Source organism: Barbus barbus, assembly GCF_936440315.1.
Source record: "Barbus barbus genome assembly, chromosome: 17".
NCBI classification, from domain to species: domain Eukaryota; kingdom Metazoa; phylum Chordata; class Actinopteri; order Cypriniformes; family Cyprinidae; genus Barbus; species Barbus barbus.
This window is the reverse complement of record NC_136745.1, coordinates 9,269,442-9,292,057: the sequence shown is the minus strand read 5'-3', so window position 1 is coordinate 9,292,057 and position 22,616 is coordinate 9,269,442. Positions and strand designations below refer to the sequence as shown.

General features: G+C 37.4%; 2 protein-coding genes across 2 annotated transcripts in view; one reads left to right on the top strand and one right to left on the bottom strand.

Moving 5' to 3' along the window:
• Positions 1-22,616, top strand: part of dock2 (dedicator of cytokinesis 2) — a 121,477-nt gene that overhangs the window by 59,338 nt on the left and 39,523 nt on the right. Inside the window, exon 26 of the mRNA XM_079438792.1 lies at positions 4,318-4,413. Within this exon, the coding sequence (XP_079294918.1) occupies positions 4,318-4,413 (96 nt within the window). The remainder of the gene's footprint in view (positions 1-4,317; positions 4,414-22,616) is intronic.
• Positions 7,536-20,947, bottom strand: LOC306883499 (uncharacterized protein; the record flags this gene model as incomplete). The annotated part of the gene is made up of 3 exons (XM_079438793.1): positions 18,477-20,947; positions 16,609-16,683; positions 7,536-7,704 (listed from the first exon to the last, which is right to left on the bottom strand). The coding sequence occupies exons 1-3, from the start codon at positions 19,817-19,819 to the stop codon at positions 7,536-7,538; spliced, it is 1,587 nt and encodes a 528-aa protein (XP_079294919.1). The 5' UTR covers positions 19,820-20,947.

The window sequence follows — 22,616 nt, the reverse complement described above, 5'->3', positions numbered from 1 at the left end:
CTCAATTAAACAAATGAGATGAAAATATATACGTTGTCATTTATTTATTCAGGGTCATTGTCAAATATTACATATCTGTGAGTGGCAAAAGTATGTGAAAGTATTACGTGTTAAAGGTGGGGTATGTAATTTTTCACAAATTATAAGTCAGGCCGAGTACCAAAACAAACTTGTAGCCAATCAGCAGTAAGGGGGATGTCTACTCATGATATGAAGGAGAGAGCGTTCAGTGAACAGCCGAGCCGAGTGATCGGACGCCGAGGTTGCTTTGGTAACATCACCGCTTGAATTAATAAACAACAGACAGGACCGATCTTTTGATATTATTTTTTATTCACATCGTTTTGCTTTGTTTCACAGAACGAATTGTTGCCTGGGTTGCATATATTATGTATGTGCGGGGCAGAGCTATCAAAATAGGGGCGAGACCCTTTTGGGGTACGGACGTGTTTGTTTTGGTGATTTCAAATATCAACATTGGCTTCCAGAAATTGCTTACTCCACCTTTAATTTGAAGGTGAAATTAGAGTCCATCTGTTCAGAGGTGGTTTCAGTCAGTGGAATGACTGTTTTATTTAAAGAACAGGGATCTATCAAAGTCTGATCATGTTTGAGGAAGTGAATCATGGTGCAAACAAAGGAGATCTCTGAGGACCTGAGAAAAAGAGTTGTTGTTGCTCATCAGGCTGGAAAATGTTACAAAACCATCTCTAAAGAGTTTAGACTCCACAAATCCACAGCCAGACAGATTGTGTACAAATGGAGGAAGTTCAAGACCACTGTTACCCTCCCCAGGAGTGGTCCGCCAACAAAAATCACTCTAAAAGCAAGACATGTAATTGTCGGCGAGGTCGGAAAGGACCTCAGGGTAACCTCGAAGCAACTAAAGGCCTATCTCACATAGGCTGATGTTAATGTTGATGAGTCCACCTTTAGGAGAACACTTGAGAAAGAATCAAGGATAAAGCCACTGCTCATGTACACAAGCCAGAGGGCTATAAGATAAATGTTTTGTGAATGGATGAGACCAAAATAAAACTTTTTGTTTTAAATTAGAAGCGTTATGTTTGGAGAAAAGAACACACCTCATTCCAGCATAAAAAACTAATCCCTTCTGCGAAACAGTGGTGGCAGTATCATGGTTTGGCCCTGTTTTGCTGAATCTGGGTCAGGATGACTTGCTATCATTGTCGGAACAATGAATTCTGAATTATACCAGCAAATTGTAAAGGAAAACGTCAAGACATCTGTCCGAGTCTCAAGAGAAAGCGGGTCATGGAGCAAGATAACGACCCCAAGCATATAAGTAATTTTACCAAAGAACGGTTTAAGAAGAACAAAGTTAATGTTTGGCTAAGTCAAAGTCCAGACCTCAATCCAACTGAAATGTTCTGGAAGGACCTGAAAGGAAACCCACCAATATCACAGAGTTGAAGTGGTTCTGTACCTTGGGGCTAAAACTCCCACAAGATGTTGTGCAGGACTGATCAGCAGTTACAAGAAACTTTACCTGCAATAATGAAAAATGGAGTCACACCAGATACTGAAAACAAAGATTCACATACTTTTGCAACGTACAGATATGCAACAATGGATCATTTTTCTCAATAAATAAATGAAAAAGAAAGTATTTTTGTCTCATTTGTTCGATTGGGGTCTACTTTCAGGACTTTCAGGAAATCTGATGATGTTTTGGGTCATATTTATGCACAAATAGAACATTCTAAAGGGTTCACAAACTTTCAAGCAGCACTGTAACTTTCATTACTTTAATGTAACATTTTACTTTTGAGTTTGTTTGCAATTTTAATTCATTTCTGTGTTGATTTTCATTAGATTCTCATTACTGTAATAACTTTTTATTTAAATCAGCATAACCATTAAAGGCAACCAATCAAATACCACCATGATGATTAATTATTCAGAATTTAAATGTTTTTACACATTATTTTAATTAGTTGGGGTAAAAGATGTCATGAAAATAATGATTTAGTGCAAAAACTTTAAAATAGGATTTATTGATTTATTCTTGAATTATTGCTGCTTGCTTAAACAAAATGGAGTCAATTTTTAGAGTTTTTGCATTAAATCATTGCAACATTTGCCCCAAATACTGGGGTAGAATGAAGTACGAGCTGCTACAGGTGTCGTAGGATTCACGAGTGTGATGTGAGATCGATGAGGGAGCAGCTTTGTGGATAGAGAGAAAGAGTAATAGAAACTGTACTGTCTGACAGGCCACAGGTGCCACAGATATCTGCGTCCACACACACACGCACACACACACTCCACAGGGATTATAGGCGTACCTGATTAAGCCGTTATCCACTGACCACTGAGAAAGAATGAGACAGATGACGATAAAGGAGAAGAGACAGAAACCCATAAAGAGAGAGAGTGTTTGTGGCAGCAGCTGAAGTGAAGAGCTGTTGACGTTGAGAAACACAATATGAAATGAAATACTCCATGTAGAGATGAACAGATGTTTCTCTCTCTCTCAATCCCTCACTTTATCCGCCTCTGCATCATGAAATTCGTGAGGGGGTGGTAAACACACACACACACACACACACGGGTCATTTTCCTGTAGGCTGATTCTCACATACAGACAGAACATGTTGTGATGAAGGGTTTTCATCAGTGATGTCGGTTGTTCAGAAACTTAACCTGCTCGCTCATGAGGAGGAAGTAGGAGAGACTAATACCACCAGTCATCCAGTGTGCTTTTAGTATTATATATATGCTATTATATTATTTATTAATATTTGAAATAGCTTTTAGTTTTATATTTTCAGTTTACATTTTAATTTAAGTTTTAGTTATTTTCTAATGTGCTTATGTGATTTGTTTGTTTTATATATATTTTATTAATATGCTGTACTTGTTTTATAAATCTATTTTTTTTATATTTTATATTTTAGTTTTAGTTGCCAATGCAGTATTTTGTTATTTTAAACAATTTTTTTAACTAAATGTGTTCAAGTTAGTTATTTTGTTATGTAGTTATGTGATATTTTTTAATTCATTTGTAAATACTTTATTTTCAGATTTAAGTTTAGCAATTTTAGTCTTGTTTATATTTTATTTAGTGCTGTCAAAGTTAATGTGTTAATAACGCGTTAACGCAAATTCATTTTAACGGCAATAATTTTATTAACGCAGCGCACATTTTCTGTTTGACCCGTGGCCTAGCCCGTAGTTGGAGAAATGGAGATGCACAGTGTTGCTTAGCAACTTTGCAGACCAATTTGGAGACTTTTTTCCCCCAAAACTTATTTAAACTTAGTTTCTGAGACTGCCGCGCGAGCGCGAAGGCTTGCTGTCCCAGTGCGTGCACACACCCCTTTTTTTCTCACTCTGTGCGTCTGCTCTGTTCAGAGAGCGATAGAGAGGAGCAGCTCTTTCAGTTAAACGCAGATATTACGTTATGTTGCTTCTCTAATTTTACATGCAAGTATCGCCAAAATAACAGCACAGCTATTGTCATTATCTTATGTGTATTTGATTTCATCAATTCAAGATTACGAAGAGATACATTTTTCTGTCTTTGGAGTAAAATCCTGGATTGTATGGGATAAGGCCAGGAACATGTGTTAAGATTTAAGCTGACTTTAAAGGACTCCACATTTTTAGAAATTGGCCATTTTTGGGACCAGATGGGTTTTCTCAGAATTAATAAATAAAAAAAAATTTAATTAAAGGCCTTTATTTAACATTGCACACACACACACACACACACACATCTGGCCTGTTCCAGATCTCTTCAGTCTAATCAATACATTTAAACAATAAATGAATCTGATGGAGCCAGAAAGACCAGACCTGCAACTAAAACAAAATCACACATTTCACTCTTCATTTGCACGATTTAAGGAATGGTTAACTAAAAAAAATTAATTCTATAAGCATTAACTCATCATATCACACTGTTCTTTTCTGTGCAAATTAAAGTGAATAGTGACCAAGAGCTCTAAAGCTTCGCAAGTGACAAAATATCAGAACAGTATGACTCAATCAAAATCTTCTTTTATGTTTATTTAAGAAATCATCTCAAATTGAAATAAAAATCTTGCCTAACAGCCAGGGTTCATTTTCATTTGTATGAAAAATATCTAGTTGTGATGATAGAATTCATCTCTGCTATTCTTCTAAGATTTGTAGCTTATAAACAGGGAACGCTGAGGTGAGAAACTCAAGAGTCATTCTGTGTGTTTGTGTTTAATTGGCCGACTTAATGAGAAAATCTTTGACCGTTTGCATGCAGCGGGTTCAGCGCTAGAATACAAATAACAAGCGTTTTGTCTCTTTCTCTTCCAGGGAGACACATTTCAGCACATTCAGGACATTGTGTCGTCTCTGCTGAGGACGATAAACCGTACAGTCATCACGATGGGCCGAGAACACTCTCTCATCGTGAGTTTAAACCACTAGATCATCTCCTTTCATTGTCCTTTTCTCTCTTTTAAGTCAAATATCACTATTATTATTGCTCATGCCTAGTCAATAATGTAAACAAAGGCCAGACCAGACCAGAAACATTTACTGCATTAAAATACACCATTTTATTGACGTCATCTTAAATATCTCAATTACAAACAAGTGGAGGGAGGAAGAAGTGCACTGCGGGAAATGTAGTCTTAGACTATCAGAATATTGGCGTATAAAAATACATTGATTATAATATTTGTTATTTTATATATATATATATATATTACTGTATATTTTCAAGTCTGGACATGAATACAGGACAGATACGGAGTGGAAGACGTGCGTTTGAACCAGCGTGTGTATTCTTACTCTAGGAAGCAAACAGTGTTGATCTGTATGTGAGAAGTTGTGAATGATAAAGAAAAACGTATCAGTGTTTGTGAATTCATTGGTCATAATGAATCTAAACATTGAAGCTACAATGTCAAACATCAAACATTTACACTTTAAATTCAGTCTTACGTGTTTGTGAGGAAATTAGCGGTTGCATTCATGTTGCATTAATAGGACTTTCATGTCATGGTGAAATTATCATAATTACCAGTTTCCAAGTAGTAAAACCTGCCCATGTTTTTGTCGAACTTGCAAATCACAAGTCAGAAACTCACAATTTAATGAAAACTATGGCTAAAACTGGCAGCAGCTTCATTTACAAGCAAACAACAGCTGCTATAACTCTAGACTTATATTATCTTTACTATTGTTTTGTCAAGTTTCCTGATGCACATTCACTGAGCATATGGAGGTAAATTAATGCAGTGATTAATTATTGTACTTTCATCATGAGTAAAGCTGGACATGCTGCCTTTTTGGTGTTATGTGGCAATTTGCAGTAATTTTGGCATTGAGTGTTGCCATAGAAATGAATCATTTGTGATTCTGAGAAACTGAATAATTCTGAGTAGTCTCATTTGGTAATTATGGTCATTTTGATGAGACACGGATGTAGCAATAGGGGCCATTCACATACATCTGAAAATGGCCTAAAGGGAATCAAATGTGATATGGTTTTTGAAAAATGTAACTTCTTTTAATTTGACAAGGCGTCTTAAAAATGCATGTTTATGTACATGTACAAATGTACAACTAAAAATGGTACAGATGTAATACAAGAATGTTTGGTATGAACAGCCACTTTACTCACACCTTTTCTCTCGTTTTTGCTTCTAGAACCACATTGAAACTTGAGAATTTAAGATCTTTAAAATTTAGAATTCTGTATTTCAATCTTGAATACATTTAAACTTTGTTCTGAAACCCAGTGAGCTGCTTACTGTCTAAATAGACAGCATCCTTACTGAAATAGAGTGACTGATTGCTTCCAACTGATTGATTACAACTAAACGAATATAGTTCACACTAAAAATTAATATTTGCAGAAAATGTACTCACCCTCAGGCCGTCCAAGATGAAATTTCCAAATTTCCATGAGTTTTTTTCTTCATCATTACAAATTTGGACAAATGTAGCATTACATTACTTGCTCACCAATCTGCAGTGAATGGGTGCCGCGTCAGAATGAGAGTCCACACAACTCCAGTCCATAAATTAATGTCTTGTCAAGTGAAAAGCTGCATAATTGTAAGAAATGAATCCATCGTTAAGAAGTAAAAAATTATACTTTCTCCAGTAAAAAATTAGTCTCATCTGAATGAGGAGATAAATATGCACAGATCAAGCACCGTTTACAAGTGAAAATTGTCCAAAACAATTAACAAATATGTGTGTAGATGTTGACGTGAGGACATTTGGAAGGACTGTTTCACTGGAGGAAGCGTTATTATGGATTCTAGACTCATATTTTGGCCATAAGCAACAGTTTGAAGTAAAAACATCTTAATCCCTCCACAAGACATTACCCAGCAGGCACAGAACGTCAATATAACATCAGTTTGATGTTGGACAGACGTTACATTTTGGTTGAGAATAAAAGTCGGGTTGACGTCAGTATTCGATGCCAATTTGACGTTGACTTAATGTTGGATTGATGGTTACACAACCTAAAAACAACAAATATCAACATCAGCTGATGTCAGTATTGGACATCAAATTAACATTGACATTAGACGTTGAATTGACAATGAATTTTGGTCACCCGATGTCGCAACAAAAATTTCACCAAATATCAATGTCTTATGACGTTGTGTGCCTGCTGGGTAATTGATGGACTGGAGTGGTGTGGATTATTTGTGGATTATTGTGATGTCTTTATCAGTGTTTGGACTCTCATTCTGATGGCACCCATTCACTGCAGAGGATCCATTAGTGAGCAAGTCATGTAATGCTACATATCTCCAAATGTGTTCCAGTGAAGAAACAAACTAATCTATATCTTGAATGGCCTGAGGGTAAGTTCATTTTAATCAAATTTCCATTTTTGGGTGAACTATTTGTTTAATCAGTAAGTGTAAGAACTTGGATTTTTCCATTAAGGACAATCTTATAAGCATCTTATAAGACGGCCTAATTTGAAGCTGCCTCCGCATGGGGAACTCAACTACCGGTTACTTAAAATGCTGTGTAGGTAGGCAGATCGTTAGGTTTGGGAACAAGGCGCTAGACATTCATTAGTCGGGGACGAAAGCCATCCACACACAAAGGTCAGAGAACGTTGACGAGGAGATGAGACAGAGAATCTCCATCAGGATAACACTCCGTCCGTCAGCGTAAAGAGGGATATTGACTGCGTTCTGCCTCTGTCAGACACTATGAAGGGGATTTATTGACTGGTTAGATGCGAGGTCTTGTGGGTCTCCTTGGGTTTTAAATTGTCCTCAAGTTTTCAGGATGTCTGATGAGCTTTTGGTTCAGCCGTGGCTTTGAGAATTTTGTCACAATGTAACAAATATTTCAAAGCATAATCCATTCAGTAAGAGTAACGTTTTTAACAAATCCTTTAACCTGGACTGTGTTATGAAGCATATACATCCACAAGTTTGGTTTTTCGACATAATAACCACAGCGGTGATGCTGGTGGCGTTTTCCATGAATGCAAACAAACTTCTGTGGCATTCTAAGCTGCAGTAGATCTCCATGGCGGTGGTTCTCTACAGCCACCAGAAACACTTCTTTCGCAGTTTCTTGACGCGGCTCTTGGTTCGAGGGCGTATGTGTGCGGGCTTTGGGACTGGGGCAGGAACATCGTACTCTGCTTCATCCAAGGCTTCCAGAATGCTTTGAAATCTTCCCTCCTGCACACGGAAGTCGTGCTCCACACTAGAAATACAGAAATAGATATTAGGAAAAAATTAATTATAAAAATAAAAAAATAGCAGTTATGCAATGAGAGATGCACATATTACTGAAATTTGCTGAAAATGTACTCACCTTCAGACCATCCAAGATGTACATAATTTGGTTTCTTCATGGGAACAGATTTGGAGAAATTTTGCATTGCATCACTTGCTCACCAATGGATCCTCTTCAGTGAATGGGTGCCGTCAGAACGAGACATTACAATAATCCACAAGAAATCCACACCACTTCAGTCCATCAATTAATGTTTTGTGAAGCCAAAAACTATGTGTTTAAACAAAGAAACAAACTTTAAACTATTTATTCTGGCTAAAATATGAGTCCATAATCCATAATAACGCTTCATTCAGTGAAAATGTTCATCACCTGTTGTCTCTCACATAAAAATCCTCCAACATGTTTGTTTAGAGCTGCTTTAGTCTGTTTTTGTGCTTCATCTGGGCGTATTTCCCTCATGATTCAGCGGAGATGACTTGTTCACTGGAGGAAGCAATATTATGGATAGAGGATTCATAAAACATCTTAATGATGTATTTGTTTCTTACAAACGCAGCTTTTCAAGTCACAAGACATTAATTGACAGACTGGAGTGGTGTGGATTACTTGTGAATTATTGTGATGTTTATATCAGCTGTTTGGACTAATGTAGCTGTTTCTGACGGCACCCATTCACTGCAAAGGGTCCTTTGGTGAGCAAGTGATGTAATGCTACAAATTCTTCGAATCTGTTCCCAAGAAGAAACAAATACATCTTCATCTTGAATGGCCTGAGGATGAGTTTTTTTTTTTGCAAATTTCTATAATTTGCAGTAATTACAACTAAAGTTTTTTTTTATATGTATCTTGTTTTTGTGAATAAAGTTTGTGCCTGATGAAAGAGAGAAGGAAAAACAAAAACATTCTTTTCATCATCTGTTCTGGCAGATCATACATTAGGACATAGAAATGAACATGAAGACAATACGATACGTGTCAAAATAACAAACAAAACTAAACTCAAACCGACACATAAATAGAGAAACATTCTTCAAACTCTCACTCTGTCTTTCTGTGTTCCTCGCTCTCTATTTCCTTCTGCTCAATTCATCATTTATCTCACTTTCTTACAAGTTTCACAGCACAGCAGTCTGGAAGTAAAAGTCTCATTCATTTTTTTTCCATTGAAAGATTGATTTTTAATGATAATATATAAACCTTTCAAGAGACACCGACTGTGAGCTCTGGAGTTAAATCATTGCAGCTGCTTCTGCTCTGGGACTTTTTAAAAAATCATGTTTAATAGCCAAAATCTCACAATTCCAAAAAGAGATCCACCATATAATGTTTTTGAAAGAAGTCTCTTCTGCTCACAACGCTGCATTTATTTGATTAAAAATACAGTAAAAGCAGTAAAATTGTGAACTCAAAGCTGAATTTTCAGCATCATTACTTCAGTTTTCATTCTATAATGATTCACTGCCTAACATTTTTTATTATTATCAATGTTGAAAACAGTTGTGTTGCCTTTTTCTTCTGCAAACTATGATACATTTTATTTTTCAGGATTCTTTGATAAATACAAACTTCAAAAGAGCATCATTTATTAGAAATATAAATCTTTTATAACATCATAAATGTCTTTCACTTTTGATGATGCATTCTTGCTGACTAAAAATATAAATTTCTTGATTAAAAAAAAGTCTTGCTGACACAAACTTTTAAAATCGTCATTCGCAGTTCTTTTTGAGTTTCAATACACAGTCTTTGTCATCTTTGCAATTTTCACATACGTTTATTGTTTTTAAAATTAAAGTTAATTATTAATATTTTGCTTTATCTCAGAGCTGGTTTGTTTGGGTCAAGGATTAAAACCCTTTACGATGACATTTCTTTTTAAATCCCAGTGCATAAATGAATGAGACAAATACTTCTGGAGCCAATGCCACTGACATGAACTATTATCACAACGGCGAAACATACACAGATTCTGACCATTTCATCGGACCGCAATCTAACAGCATGAGAATGTGTGTATGAGGGTTATGCCCTCTATTTAGAGTGTAGCCACACTCCTGCCTGCAATTTCCCAGCAACTAAGTGAGTTTGAGAGAAAGAGAAAAAAGAGGGGGCGTGATGAGTAAAAGATGGAGGTAAAGGGACGAGAGACTAATACAGACTGACAGAGAATATACTGAAGGTTAACAAACCCCATAATGACAGACGGCGATAAACAAAGTGTGTTCAACAACAGCTTGTTATAGGACACTGTATGGAAAATACACCCATCCCGCAGGGACTATGCTACTGAGTTTCTGTTCTAAATCATATTATTGCAACTGGCCATCTTTCATACTACTGATTTGCATTTTCTTTTAATGCATTTGTGTAATATGGAATCTTGTTTCTGCTATGGGATGAAAAAACTAGAAAAGGTAATTGTTACATTTTATCTCACAATTCATAACTGCTAGAAATAGGGTAGAGTGGGGGAAAACGCCCCCCTACTGTTTTTCCCAAAATAACCAGGGCTGGAAATGGGGGGGGGGGGGGGGGGGGGGGGGGGGGGGGGGGGGGGAGTCCAGGGAGTGAATTTCGAGGGGGGACGGCGTTTTATTTCCAACTGGTTAGATTTATTTGAAAATTAAAGTGATTTCTATATTTTATCCATTCAAAAGACTAGTGGAATGTAGACTAAACAAAATGTAGCGGGATATTTGTGTCTATGGTTGGCTGGGCAATGCCGTCTTTGATTGGCCATCAAAAGCAGACTGCAGCCAATGGAAATGCTTCTCTATTGCTGCACATGCTGCTACTCACAGCACAGATCGTGAAAGCAGACTGCAGTTTGTCATTCATTGTAACAAACAAAGTGTTGAAATAATAGATTCAGTTTGCAGTGTAGAAAGCTTCATTCACTAAAATATAAGTTTGTGAGATCGCAATGAACTTAATGATTATAAAGAGTTTGCAAATGTGAAATTTAATTAATACAACAGATTTATACATTATTGATTTTATTCAAAAGTTAATATAAAGCGACTTACATTTTAGGAACACTTGTTGAGATCTGTTGAGAACTATTTTGTTGATGAAATAAAGTCACAGCTGAGCCGCTGCGCATCTCCAAGCAAACACAGCGCTGTTTTGATTATGAATGAATCTTGTCAATGATTCAATGACCCATTCATAAATGAACGTATTGTTTAATTGATTTATTTTTTTGACAAAAAGTTAATACATCTATTTTTGGCACAACACATGACATATATTTAATAAAGTTAAAAATGGCATTACAAAGGTTTAAAAAAATACTTTAAGGAGTCAAAAATCATCTTATAATAGTAAGGTTCATTTCTGTCATTGATCAGAAGGTGTTCCTAATTTATTTTTTTATTTTTTTAAGTAGAAGCACTAGTGCTCCTGAAAAGAAACGTTAATGTAGAGTCCTTAAGTAATGTAATGTCACCTTTTAAAACTAATTGAAAACGTTTTTGCAAAGTGTAAACTATTAAATATAATCTACAAATCATGCAATACTGTACCGCTAAATAAGACGTGTTTTGAGGGCTTAGCTAACAATCATTGAGAGACAATCATTCTAATATTTTAAGAAATCATTTGTTCGTTTCACTAATCAATGTTTTATTTATATATTTTTTTATTAAATACAAAAGGTCATTAATAATAATTATATTATAAGATGTACAAATTCAAACACAACATATCTTTAATATCTTAATGTACAAGAAGGTTTAGAGAAAATATGACATAAGTTGTTAATAAATGTTTTCATAGACTATAAATGGTTTTATGATTAAATACATCCGAAAGTTAATCTAAAATTACCATTGTTACCCCCCCCCCCCCCCCCCCCCCCCCTCCAAACTAGAGTCATTTCCACCACTGAAAATAACCACAAGATAAAGACAAGGTAATTTTTTAATGTAACTATGGACTACATTGACGAGAGTGATTTCGAAGTTTTCACCATGAAGCTTCCACTGGTGATGTACCGGAGAGAAAATAGATTTCACAGTAAATGATCTCATTTTCAGCTGTAAGAAAAAAAGTGTTTTAAAGCTTGTTGTTTTGTAGAACATCACAGTTATATATGATATGAGAACAGTAGGGCCTGTAGATAGAGAGTACGTGTTATTTAAGAAAAATATAATTATATTTTCAGAATGACATCATTTTTTTCTCAAACATAGTCTGTGGGATAAAATGCCCCCCAGGGGGCAATGGGCAATTACTGTAGTTATTCTGTTCTGAACATCAAATCCTTTGTTTTTCCATCAAATGTATTCTAACTAGTTGTTTGAATAAAAATATTTGGACTTTATGTTTAAAATGACCTCAAGTTAGCTTCAGGTAGCTAGTTAGCTAGCCAGTTAGCATCTAACATTTTTTATCATTTTGTAATTCATAATTATTGATTATATTCTTTTTTAATTTTAAGCTAATACTGCCTGTATTGATTTTGCTGTAAATGTTTAAAGCAAATTGCTTTGTCAGACTGGGGGCCATTTTACCCCACCCATGGGGGTGTTTTTTTGCCCCATAGGTGGGGTAAAATGCCCCCTTGGCACCCACCTTAAGGGGGTGTTTTCCCCCACTCTACCCTAAACTCAGTTGCAAGTTTGAAAAAAATTATTTTTCTGAGATATGAATTCTTACTCTTTATATCTAGCAGTTCTGAGTTTATATCTGCCATGAAAACATAAAAAAGGTAATTGCAACATTTTGTCTCACAATTTTCTTGCAATTCTGACTTTATAATTTACAATTCAATTCTGGCTTTATTTCTCACAGTTCTGGCTTTATATCTTGCAATTCTGACTTTTTTAGAATTGCGAAAATAGTCTGAATTGTGAGATACAAAATTTGCATGGTGAAAACAAGCTTCCATATTTCAAGCATCTTTAGTTGCATTTATACAGCACAGATTTTATGCTCAGTTGATATTAAACATGATGCTTAGTCTCACAATAGCAGCAAAGCATCTGTGATGCAGCATTTCACAAGCAGAACTAAAGCCTTAATCTCAAACTCGCCTTTTGTTGCCATGCAGGCTCTGCTGTTTTCTTCAGGATATGCAAATCTAGTTCTGTATTGCATTTGAAACTCGACAGCTTTTGCCGGCTGTAAATCTGTTTTTCAGTGTTGCTGTCATTTCAGAGGGTGTCATTTGTCACTAGAAATTGCTAGGTGATGTCTCTGATTTGCATATCCAGATGACACATTTACATGTATATGATCAGTGCACCATGCAAATTCATCCTCACTGGGTTTTTTTTTTTTAGCTGTGCAATTGATTATGCTGTTTATGTCATCAGTAGTGCTTGCATCGCTATTATTATTGGTCGAACTCTGTGTTAGTGAGACCTTTAAATCTAAGTATTAAACTTTGTCGCATAATGTTTGTGCTAAAGACATAAATGATTCATTGAGAGGGTCATTTGTTTCGGACTAGTAACTGCTGTGCAGCCACCTGAGCTTTGCACGGGCAAAGAAAATGTTGAAAAAGAGTGTGCATTTCTGTTTTTTTAAAGAGAATTATAACCAAGCCCATTTCAACTTCTCTTCGTCCCTTGAGGATGAGGCATCAATTCAGGGAGAAAGAGAGAGATAAAGAAGTTAAGCAGAATTTGTGATGAACGGATCTTTTAAGGAAATGGAGTTCACTCAGTCAGAAAGCTCAAAGCTGGAGTCTGCACTTTCAGATGGAGTGAAATCTTAATCATCAATATTATCTGCCAGAAATCATGAGTCAAAGGAAATCTAGCGCTACAAATCACACTGCGTCCGTGAACGCAAACCCAAAGGATTTTTTTTTTTTTGGCACAGATTTAGCTTTTTTTGCTCTGGATTTTTAAAGATGGCTTGAAATCCAGAGTTTAGTAGCTTTTAGTCCAAGTTGACAAAAGTTCATTTTTAAAAGAGACACAATTGCACAATTTAAATGAACTAGTTTTCTCTTCTGGGAAAATGAGGCAGTAATATTGATGACTCATGAAAGAAGACTAAAAAGTAGTTTTTAGTGTGGTATGTGAGTTAAATAAACTTTACTATTGTCTGACTTTAGTGCGAATTTGAATCTAATTGAAACATGACCTTGACAGTTTTGGATATTGACCTGCCTTCACTGAAACTGACAGGAGATCTACTTTTTACTTTGTCTTAAATGCATTGTTTAAAGTTATTGTATTGTAGTGTGATTTTGTTATGAAGTTTTGTGTCTGACGTGGTGGCCCTGTAGTGCACAATACAACAAAAGTTAAATTGAAAATCTAATTTAACAACACAGCGGAACAAGCAGAAATGCTTCTTTCTCGACCACTATAGAAGGTTGTATTAAAGCTAACATTTCAGGTTTCATACTGGAGTTAATGGTTTAACAAAAATCCAAGTTTTCAACTTTTTTAACGCTACCAATCTTTTTTTAATGAACCCTTGAGCAGGGTGTTAGCAGATGTTGCTTATTGCATTTGAAATGAGCCAAGTCAATTAGACTGTAAATGCTAAGTTCAAGTGTCCATAAAAAATATTGCTACAGTAAAAACTGTTCTGAATTTGGAACATTATCTCTAGTATAAAGGTGGAAATGTTAGCTTTAATGCACCCTCTATTAATGAATGAATGGACAAATGCATGAATGAAAGCATAAATGGATGCATCAACTAATGAATGAATGCATGAACACACAAGCAAATGAATGATTGCATTAACATGCAGGAACAAATATATGCATGCAGGATCAAAGTAATAAATGCATGAATTAATGTATGAACACAAACTAATGAATGAACGCATAAACAAATGCATGAATGAATGCACAATTGCAAAAATGCATAAACAAAATCATAATTGGATGCAAGAATGCATGAATGCTTAAACTAATAAATGAATGCTTGAATGCATGAGCAAACACATCAATGCATGACCGAAGACATGAATGCAGGAACGAATGCATGCGCACACATGAATGCATGCATGAACAAATTTATCCATGCATGAATGAATGTATAAGCATATAAACTAATGAACGAAAGCATAAATGCATAAACACATGAATGAATGAGCTAGCAAATTAATGAATATAACTGAATGGATGCTTATACAAATATATGGATGCATGATCAAATGAACAAATGCATGAACAAATAAATGCATGCTTGCATGATCGAGTAGATTAAAGAAACTTGTTAAGCCCATACTGTGCATTTCATATGAGGAACACTGTTTGTATGACACAGATTTTCTGCCTATTTAGTGTGCTCTGAATCAGTCACTTTAGTTAGGATGTTGCCTTAGAACGAAGTTGCCTATGTAGACAGCAAAGCAGCTTGACAGCATTTGGAACAGAACCTCTGTATGTATGTATGTGTGTGTGTGTGTGATCCTGGCTTTTCTCAACCGTATTGTCATAAGATTTAACTTCAATAGGAAATCCATCTCTCTTAATTGATTCCTGAGGCTTTACGTCAGTGTGAGTGCTGGAAACATGTATTAGTGTGCGATTAGCTCTTCTTAGTTTGGGAATAATGATCCTGTTTATCCCAAAAGGAAAGAAAGGTAGAGAGATAACAGAGTCAAGGGAATTTCATACAGCGCTGACTGAATGTGTGTGTTTGTGTGACAGGAGGGATATCGCAAATGTTCACAGTTTTTCTGGCTTTATGATACGTGTGTTTGTGTGTGTGTGTGTGTGTGTGTCCCTCAGGGCTTCATTACAGTTGAATGGGAGCTTGAGCTCAACTGTCCCTTGATTATAACAAACATATAAACCAGCTGACTCTAATAAATACATCACACACCTACAAAAGCACACACTCATCTATTTAACTGACAACTTAAAGATTTCTCCTTTTTCCTGCGTCTATGATAAATGGTAACAATGATGCTTGATTTAGAAAGAGGCACCAATTAAGACTGAAACAATCTGTTTCCTCTGAGTAGAGTAGACGCTCGTATGTTTCTGCTGGCCATTGGATGTTTTGATCTGCCGTAGGATATTGAAGCAACTCTTAAATCATTCTCATGGTCTCCTGGTGAATTTCTGTCTGTTTCTGCCCCACAGAAGACACATAACTCAGATATGGCTCTGCGCACGATTTATAATATTTTAAATGGGTCATGGAAAATGGATTTTCTTGCTCTTTTGAGTTTAGTTTTAACCCTATGAAGCCTACTGTATCAGGTACATAAATAAGGCCTCTAAATGGTCAACATGTTCAAAATGTTGCTGATAAACCTGTCACACACAATCTATTACATGCCTTCAACATACTATAGTTGATCTGTACTATGTACAGTACATATGCATCAGACGGATGTCTCAGATGTTACATCGCATCTCTCTGCATGAGTGTTGCATTTTTAACATGGCTTTTAGACTCCTGTGTTCTGCTCAATTCAATCACCGTCGACCTGTTTTTTAGCACAGCATGTCCTGTGTGACACCCGCTAATGCTCTCTGTGCAGCGTTGAGCGCTGTTGCTGAAAGTCTAAAGAGTCACCGTGTAAAGTGAGGTTTTGTCAGCCTCTAACCAACATAATAGCAAAAACACCACTCACAAAATTAAAAAGGCTCCAATTTGCCATTTTTGCAGGTGGTTGTTACTGGGCTTTGATTAGTGTGAAATGCTTGATGTTGATAAAAGTCATGCAATTAATGTGTTTTCATGTTTGCGTCAGTTCTGAGTACTCGAGTACCGTATCTGTTGTTAATGTGAAGGTTACCCATTCACAGCAGAGGTCATTTGCATATTGTGCAGTAGCAGAATCAGCCTGTTTAATTGTAAGGCTTGGACAAGGAGGAAAATGATCATAAAAGGCTAAAATATGATATGATAGACATAAGTAGACTGCTGTGGTGGTGTTTACCTGTATATAATGCAGGCTGTTTTCTGGCAGGTTGAACAGTTGTTGATGTCCTGACCTGTTCTGTAAGAACAACGCCTGAAAAAACAAGAAAGTATGAAGACCTACACACACACACACACACACACACTTACACACTCACACACATACACACACACACTTTAAGCATGTGATTCACATAGAACATTAAATTAGAGGTCTGTGCTTTTCCATGCCACTTCCACCCACAAAGAGTTTCTTCCTACACGTCTGCATTTTTATTTGTTATTTCCAGGTATTACAAAGAAGTGTCTTCTTTTCAATAATGACACAAGAGGTGCTCTTATTGTAGCCTGTGTTTTAGTTGTTAAAGATTTTGTTGTTACGCTTCAGTCCAGTTTGTGTACATTTATATTTATATGATGAATTTAGTTTTAACTACATTATTAATTAAATAATATAAATTATATAATTATATAATATAAGTAGTGCTGTCAAATGATTTATTGCGATTAATCTCATCTAAAATACATGTTTTTGTTTGCATGTTTGTTTGCTATGTACTGTATAATAAATTGGGGAAGTTGTGGCCTAATGGTTAGAGAGTTGGAATCGTAATCCAAAGGTTGCGAGTTCGAGTCTCAGGTTCGGCAGGAATTGTAGGCGGGGGGAGTGAACGTACATCGCTCTAAATACCACCACTGAGGTGCCCTTGAGCAACCGCAGCATAAATGGCTGCCCACTGCTCCGGGTGTGTGTTCAAGGTGTGTCTGTGTTCACTGCTGTGTGTGTGTGTGTAATTTGGATGGGTTAAATGCAGAGCACAAATTCTGAGTATGGGTCACCATACTTGGCTGTATGTCACGTTACTTTACTTCATTATGTATATATAAATACACACACATGCATGTATATATTTCAGAAAAATGTTATTTTATATATTAAATATATTTATTTATAATATAAATTATATGAATACAGTATAAGTATAGACATGTAAATACATAAATATTTTTTTAAATATAAACTGTATGTGTGTGTATTTATATATACATAATAAATATACACAGACTACACACATATATTATGCAAACAAATATATATTTCACAAAGATTTCAAAGAAAATTATATATATTTAAATATATATAATTAAGTATATGCATGTATATACTTATATACATTTAAATATATATAAAATATATACTAAGTACATTATAAATGAAACTATCTCTTTCTGTCCGTCTGTCTATCTGTCTAGTTTTTTCTATTGAATTATTGTTTTTCCAATGAATTGAAAGTGCTGGAATGTTGCTCCAGTCCTATTTTGTAATGCTAAAAACTCTTGAAACCGCATATAGAAACTTGAGAGTTTTTCTTCAACTACAAAAATGAATTTAGTCCTGTGTCACAACAAATAAAATCAAGGCCAGCGGGAATACCACAGACATGCAGAGCTCTATTGAATGTCCTTGAATATGTAATGAAAATGAACACTTAAAAACATACAACAGTCACTTCCCTGATCGATCCTGACAGATCTGAGCTTTCAATCAAAGCAGAGTTCTGATGAAACCGTGTGTATGTGGATGGAGGAGAAAAAAGAGAAGGAAACTCTTAAGAGATTAAGAGAAAGGGTGTAAATGCGTTAGGAGGTGTAGCAGTGAAGATGAGACAGAAAATAAAACATCAGATGAGAAGGAATGAGAGAGAGAGAGAGAGAGAGAGTTTGGGATCGGTAGGGGGTCGATGTCCCATTGATGATTGAGATTCCCGAGGCATTGCCGCAGGATGCATCAGTTACCAGGGGAATTATGGGATGATGGAAGTGTGGAATCACAAATCAAACACGCTTTCATGAACTCCAGAGCCTTAATCTCTCACTCTTACTCACCCTTCACTCATTGCTTTGTTCCTCTCCAGATCCTGAATGACATTGAGAAGAACTTTGATCTTTTCCTGATTATACAGCAGGTTTTCTTCTACATTCTGCAGCAGTCCATGTAGAACGCCAGGTGCACCGTTGCATTGTGGGATATCGTCTGTTGGAGGTGGGTGGATGTCTTTAGAGTCCGTTTCCTTCTCAGTTTTAGGTTCTGATGGAGGAGGGGGCAGGGTTTGTGGTTTAGGCTCTGCCCCTGAGCCAATCAGAAGCTCCGGAGGTGCTGGTTTACATTTGACCTGTATTGGTTTCAAGTCTTTCTTGGGTGGAGGAGTGGGTGTGGCTTGGGACTCACAGCCAGTCGGTTTAGATGTGGCAGATTTGTTCGTTTGCGTAGTTGCACACTTGTCCTTTGCGTGTTGCGATGCATGTTGTGCGGTTGATTCTGTTTTGACTCGTGTTTGCGTGTGTTGTGTTTTGTGCGTCATCGAGTCATTATTGGGTTTTTCAAACTGCGTCGATGCCTCTGTTTTCGCATCTTTTTTGTTGGATTGTGAAGGGGTGGAGCATGCGTTTTGCGTAGTGTGATTGGAAATTTGCGCATACGTTGGCTGTCCAACTGTTGAGTTTTGTTTCTGCAAGCGAGGCGAACAGCTTTTCCGCGGTGGGGTCGGAAGTGTCATGCTCGCTTGAACCTGACTGGCGGCTCGTTTGCGACAAGCTGGCGCCATGCAGGGCGGGGCTTGACACTGTCTCCGCCCACAGCTGGTGCACAGTCTGGGCGATGATGTCATCACTCGACAGGGGCGAGGGGGCGTGTTGTACGAGCCGGTGGCTGGCCTGGCCGCCTCCCCTTTCAGCGACTGACCCCGCCTACATTCATGTGTCATTGTTTGACTCTGCCGCCTTGCTTCCTCAGACTCCGCCCCTTCGCTAAAAACTCCACCCACCACCTCGGGCGCAACAATACTTCCATTAACGTACCGAGGGTTTCTTTTTAAACTCCCTCTTTGCTCGGATTGGTCTGGATTGGCTTTGATTTGACAGTACACCTCACTCTCCTGGGACGTCCTGTACTGTGCCACATGGTTCCTGGAAGCTGCCTTGACGACGTGCCTTCCGTTGACTTCACAACGCCTCACCCGGTCTAGCGACATGGTTTCGGCAGTCGGTCCGTTGGCCGTACTTACTGTTGGAGTCCTCTTCTTCAATGACGGAAGCGAGCGGAGACCCGGTGACGTTTGGACGCCAACGCTGCACAAAGGGCCCCATTTCTGAGACAGGACAGCCCGCCCACCAGCAAGAGGCACCTCCAGTTTCACCGCATTGGATGCGTCAGCTGCCCGTCGGCCCATGACCTCTGCTGATTGGCTCAGCCCCCTGAGGAGGAGCTGGAGGGGGTGTGGCCTTCGTTTATGAGCATACTATCTAAAACAAAGATGATTATTCCTTGGTGTGTTTTGGGAAGTTGTATTCCACAGCATTAGAAGTGATCGCATTGGTCAGAAATCCCTTTTCACATCTGTCTTGCTGTCAATCCAGTGTCAAAGTCTTCAAATTTGTTGTTTGCCTGTCTGAGAAAGAAGAAATATGTGTGTAAAAGATATTAGACTGTGCATGTGCTACTCATAATTTAAAGTCATTAAAGGGGTAGTTCACCCACAAAAGAAAATATTTTGAAGAATGTTGGTATCCAAAGGGTTGACGGTAGCTATTGATTTACACAGTATTGAAAATGTACTATGGAAGTCATTGACTACAGTCAGTTTAGTTTCCAAGACTCTTCAAAGTGTTTTTTTTTTTTTTTTGCGCTCAACAGAAGAAAGAAACTCAGGTTTGTAACAACTTAAGGGTGAGTAAATTATGAGAGAATTTTCATTTTTCGTGAACTGTCCCTTTAAATGTTAAGCTGCCCTCTTGATCTGCACTAACAAAAAAGTAGCTAATTGCATTGAAGCTATTTAAGAGGCTGTTATCAGATGATTTCATTCAGAGTAGTATTTATCTTGTGCAAAAGCAAGTGGATCTCAATTAAGGTGGTGATACTAAAGGTGCACTCAGTAATTTTACTCTCATTATAAATGTTTTTTACACAAAGAAGTGAAAAGTAATTTGAAAAAAATAAAATATTTAAATCCTGTAGACTGTAACACTATTCAGTTGATCTTTTTCTGCTATTGGATTTTTTTTTCACACAAAATAAATAATACTGAATTTTATAAATTAATTAATTAAATTTATTTTTTACAATTGGAAAATGTAACTGGAAATATAGTTTTTTAGTAGTCATGCATCCATGCAGTCTGTCCAGGTCATTTGATCTAGTGTTAAAAAATGTGCACATTATAACAGTATTTAAACAGATAAAATAATAAAACTAGAAACCAATGTGACAATGTGCCAATTCAATAAAATTAATCAAGCTTTGGAATGTCTTTTTGCATTTTAAAAAGCATTTATGGAGGATAAAACTTAAATTAAAATTAGAGAAAAGAAAGAAAGAAAGAAAGAAAGAAAGAAAGAAAGAAAGAAAGAAAGAAAGAGAAAAATAAATAAATGTACATAATAATTAAAAATACCCATTAGGAAACTGTATTTTAATTTTCAAACAATTCATAAATGTATGCATTTAATTAGTTCAAAAAGTAATATATTTATTTTATTTGCTAATGTATTAAATTAATGATTTATTACATGTATTTATTTATATAATTATTTATAAGTATTTATGAAAATATGTATTTATTTCATCTTCCATATATTATTGACTAACTTCAAATGATTGTAAAGCTGTGTGTGCAAAAACGTACTCGGTTACTATTGTAACCTCGGTTCCCTGAGATATGGGTACGAGTACTGCGTCGTAAGACGCTTGTATGGGAAAAACTATTTTTTCCTCTTCACTGAAGCCTTTTCAATCACGCAGTGAAACTGCACGTCCATTGGTTCGTAAAGTGCTATAAAATCGAACCAATGAGCGAGCCTATGGCTATGCAGCCCGCCAGAGCTGCTTCGCCGCCGCAACTCAGATTTCTTCGAATGAAGCGACTGAGGTGTGCAGCTCATAGCACGGCCAGGAACGCAGTCCTCGTTCCCATATCTCAGGGAACCGCGGTTACGATAGTAATCTAGTACATTCCCTGTCGATGTTTCACTCGTACTGCGTCGTAAGACGCTTGTATGGGAACCAGTACAATCAGCCCGTGCTATGATGTGGAACAACTCAAACTGTAACTCCCGTGGGAGGACCCAGGGGAGTTAAAAATACACCAAGCACAGGCTGAGCCACCAGGGTCAACCATGGCCTGGGTGTCATCCCGTAAGTAGACACTTAGTGCCCATAATATGGACCTTCCAAGAGAAGGAGGGACTTGAGCAAAGATGGTCAAGTGAATCCCTGAGAAAGCTTATCTAGCCGGAAGCCGCAAACTAAGCAGAAAGGACTCTGGCCTGCAAGGCGGGTACGTCCAGGTTGTAAAACCTCATAAATGTGGACGGCGAGCACCAGCCGGCCGCCTCACAAATTTCCGAAATGGACACCCCGCTGGACCATGCCCAGGAAGAGGCAATGCCTCTGGTGGAATGGGCTCTGACTCCAATGGGGCACTGCAACCCCAAGGAGGAGTATGCTAGGGTGATAGCATCCACTATCCACCTGGAGATTCTTTGCTTCGTAACAGGGCGACCTTTAGAGCAGTTACCGAAGCTGACAAAAAGCTGTTATGATCTCCTGAATGAGGAAATATACCCTCAGGGCCCTGACGGGGCAGAGCGGGGACAATTCCTGGTCATCCGTCGAGGGGGGAAGCACGGAAAGCACTATGGCCTGGGCTCTGAACGGAGTGGAGAGCACCTTATGTACATAACCCAGCCTTGGTTTCAGTACCTTGGAGTCGTTAGGCCCGAATTCCAGGCAAGCAGGGCTGACAGAAAGGGTCTGTAGGTCTCCTAGCACGGTTGGTAAGTCCCAAGATGGAACTGTACGAGGAGGGTTCAATCTCCTGGCGCCTCGTATAAACTGGACCACTGCACTATCTCTGCCCACTGAACAACCAGCAATAGGGGCATGAAAAGCCACTATGGCTGAAGCGTAAACCTTGATGGTGGATGGGGAACGCTGTTTATCCAGCATCTCCTGCAGAAACGAAAGAA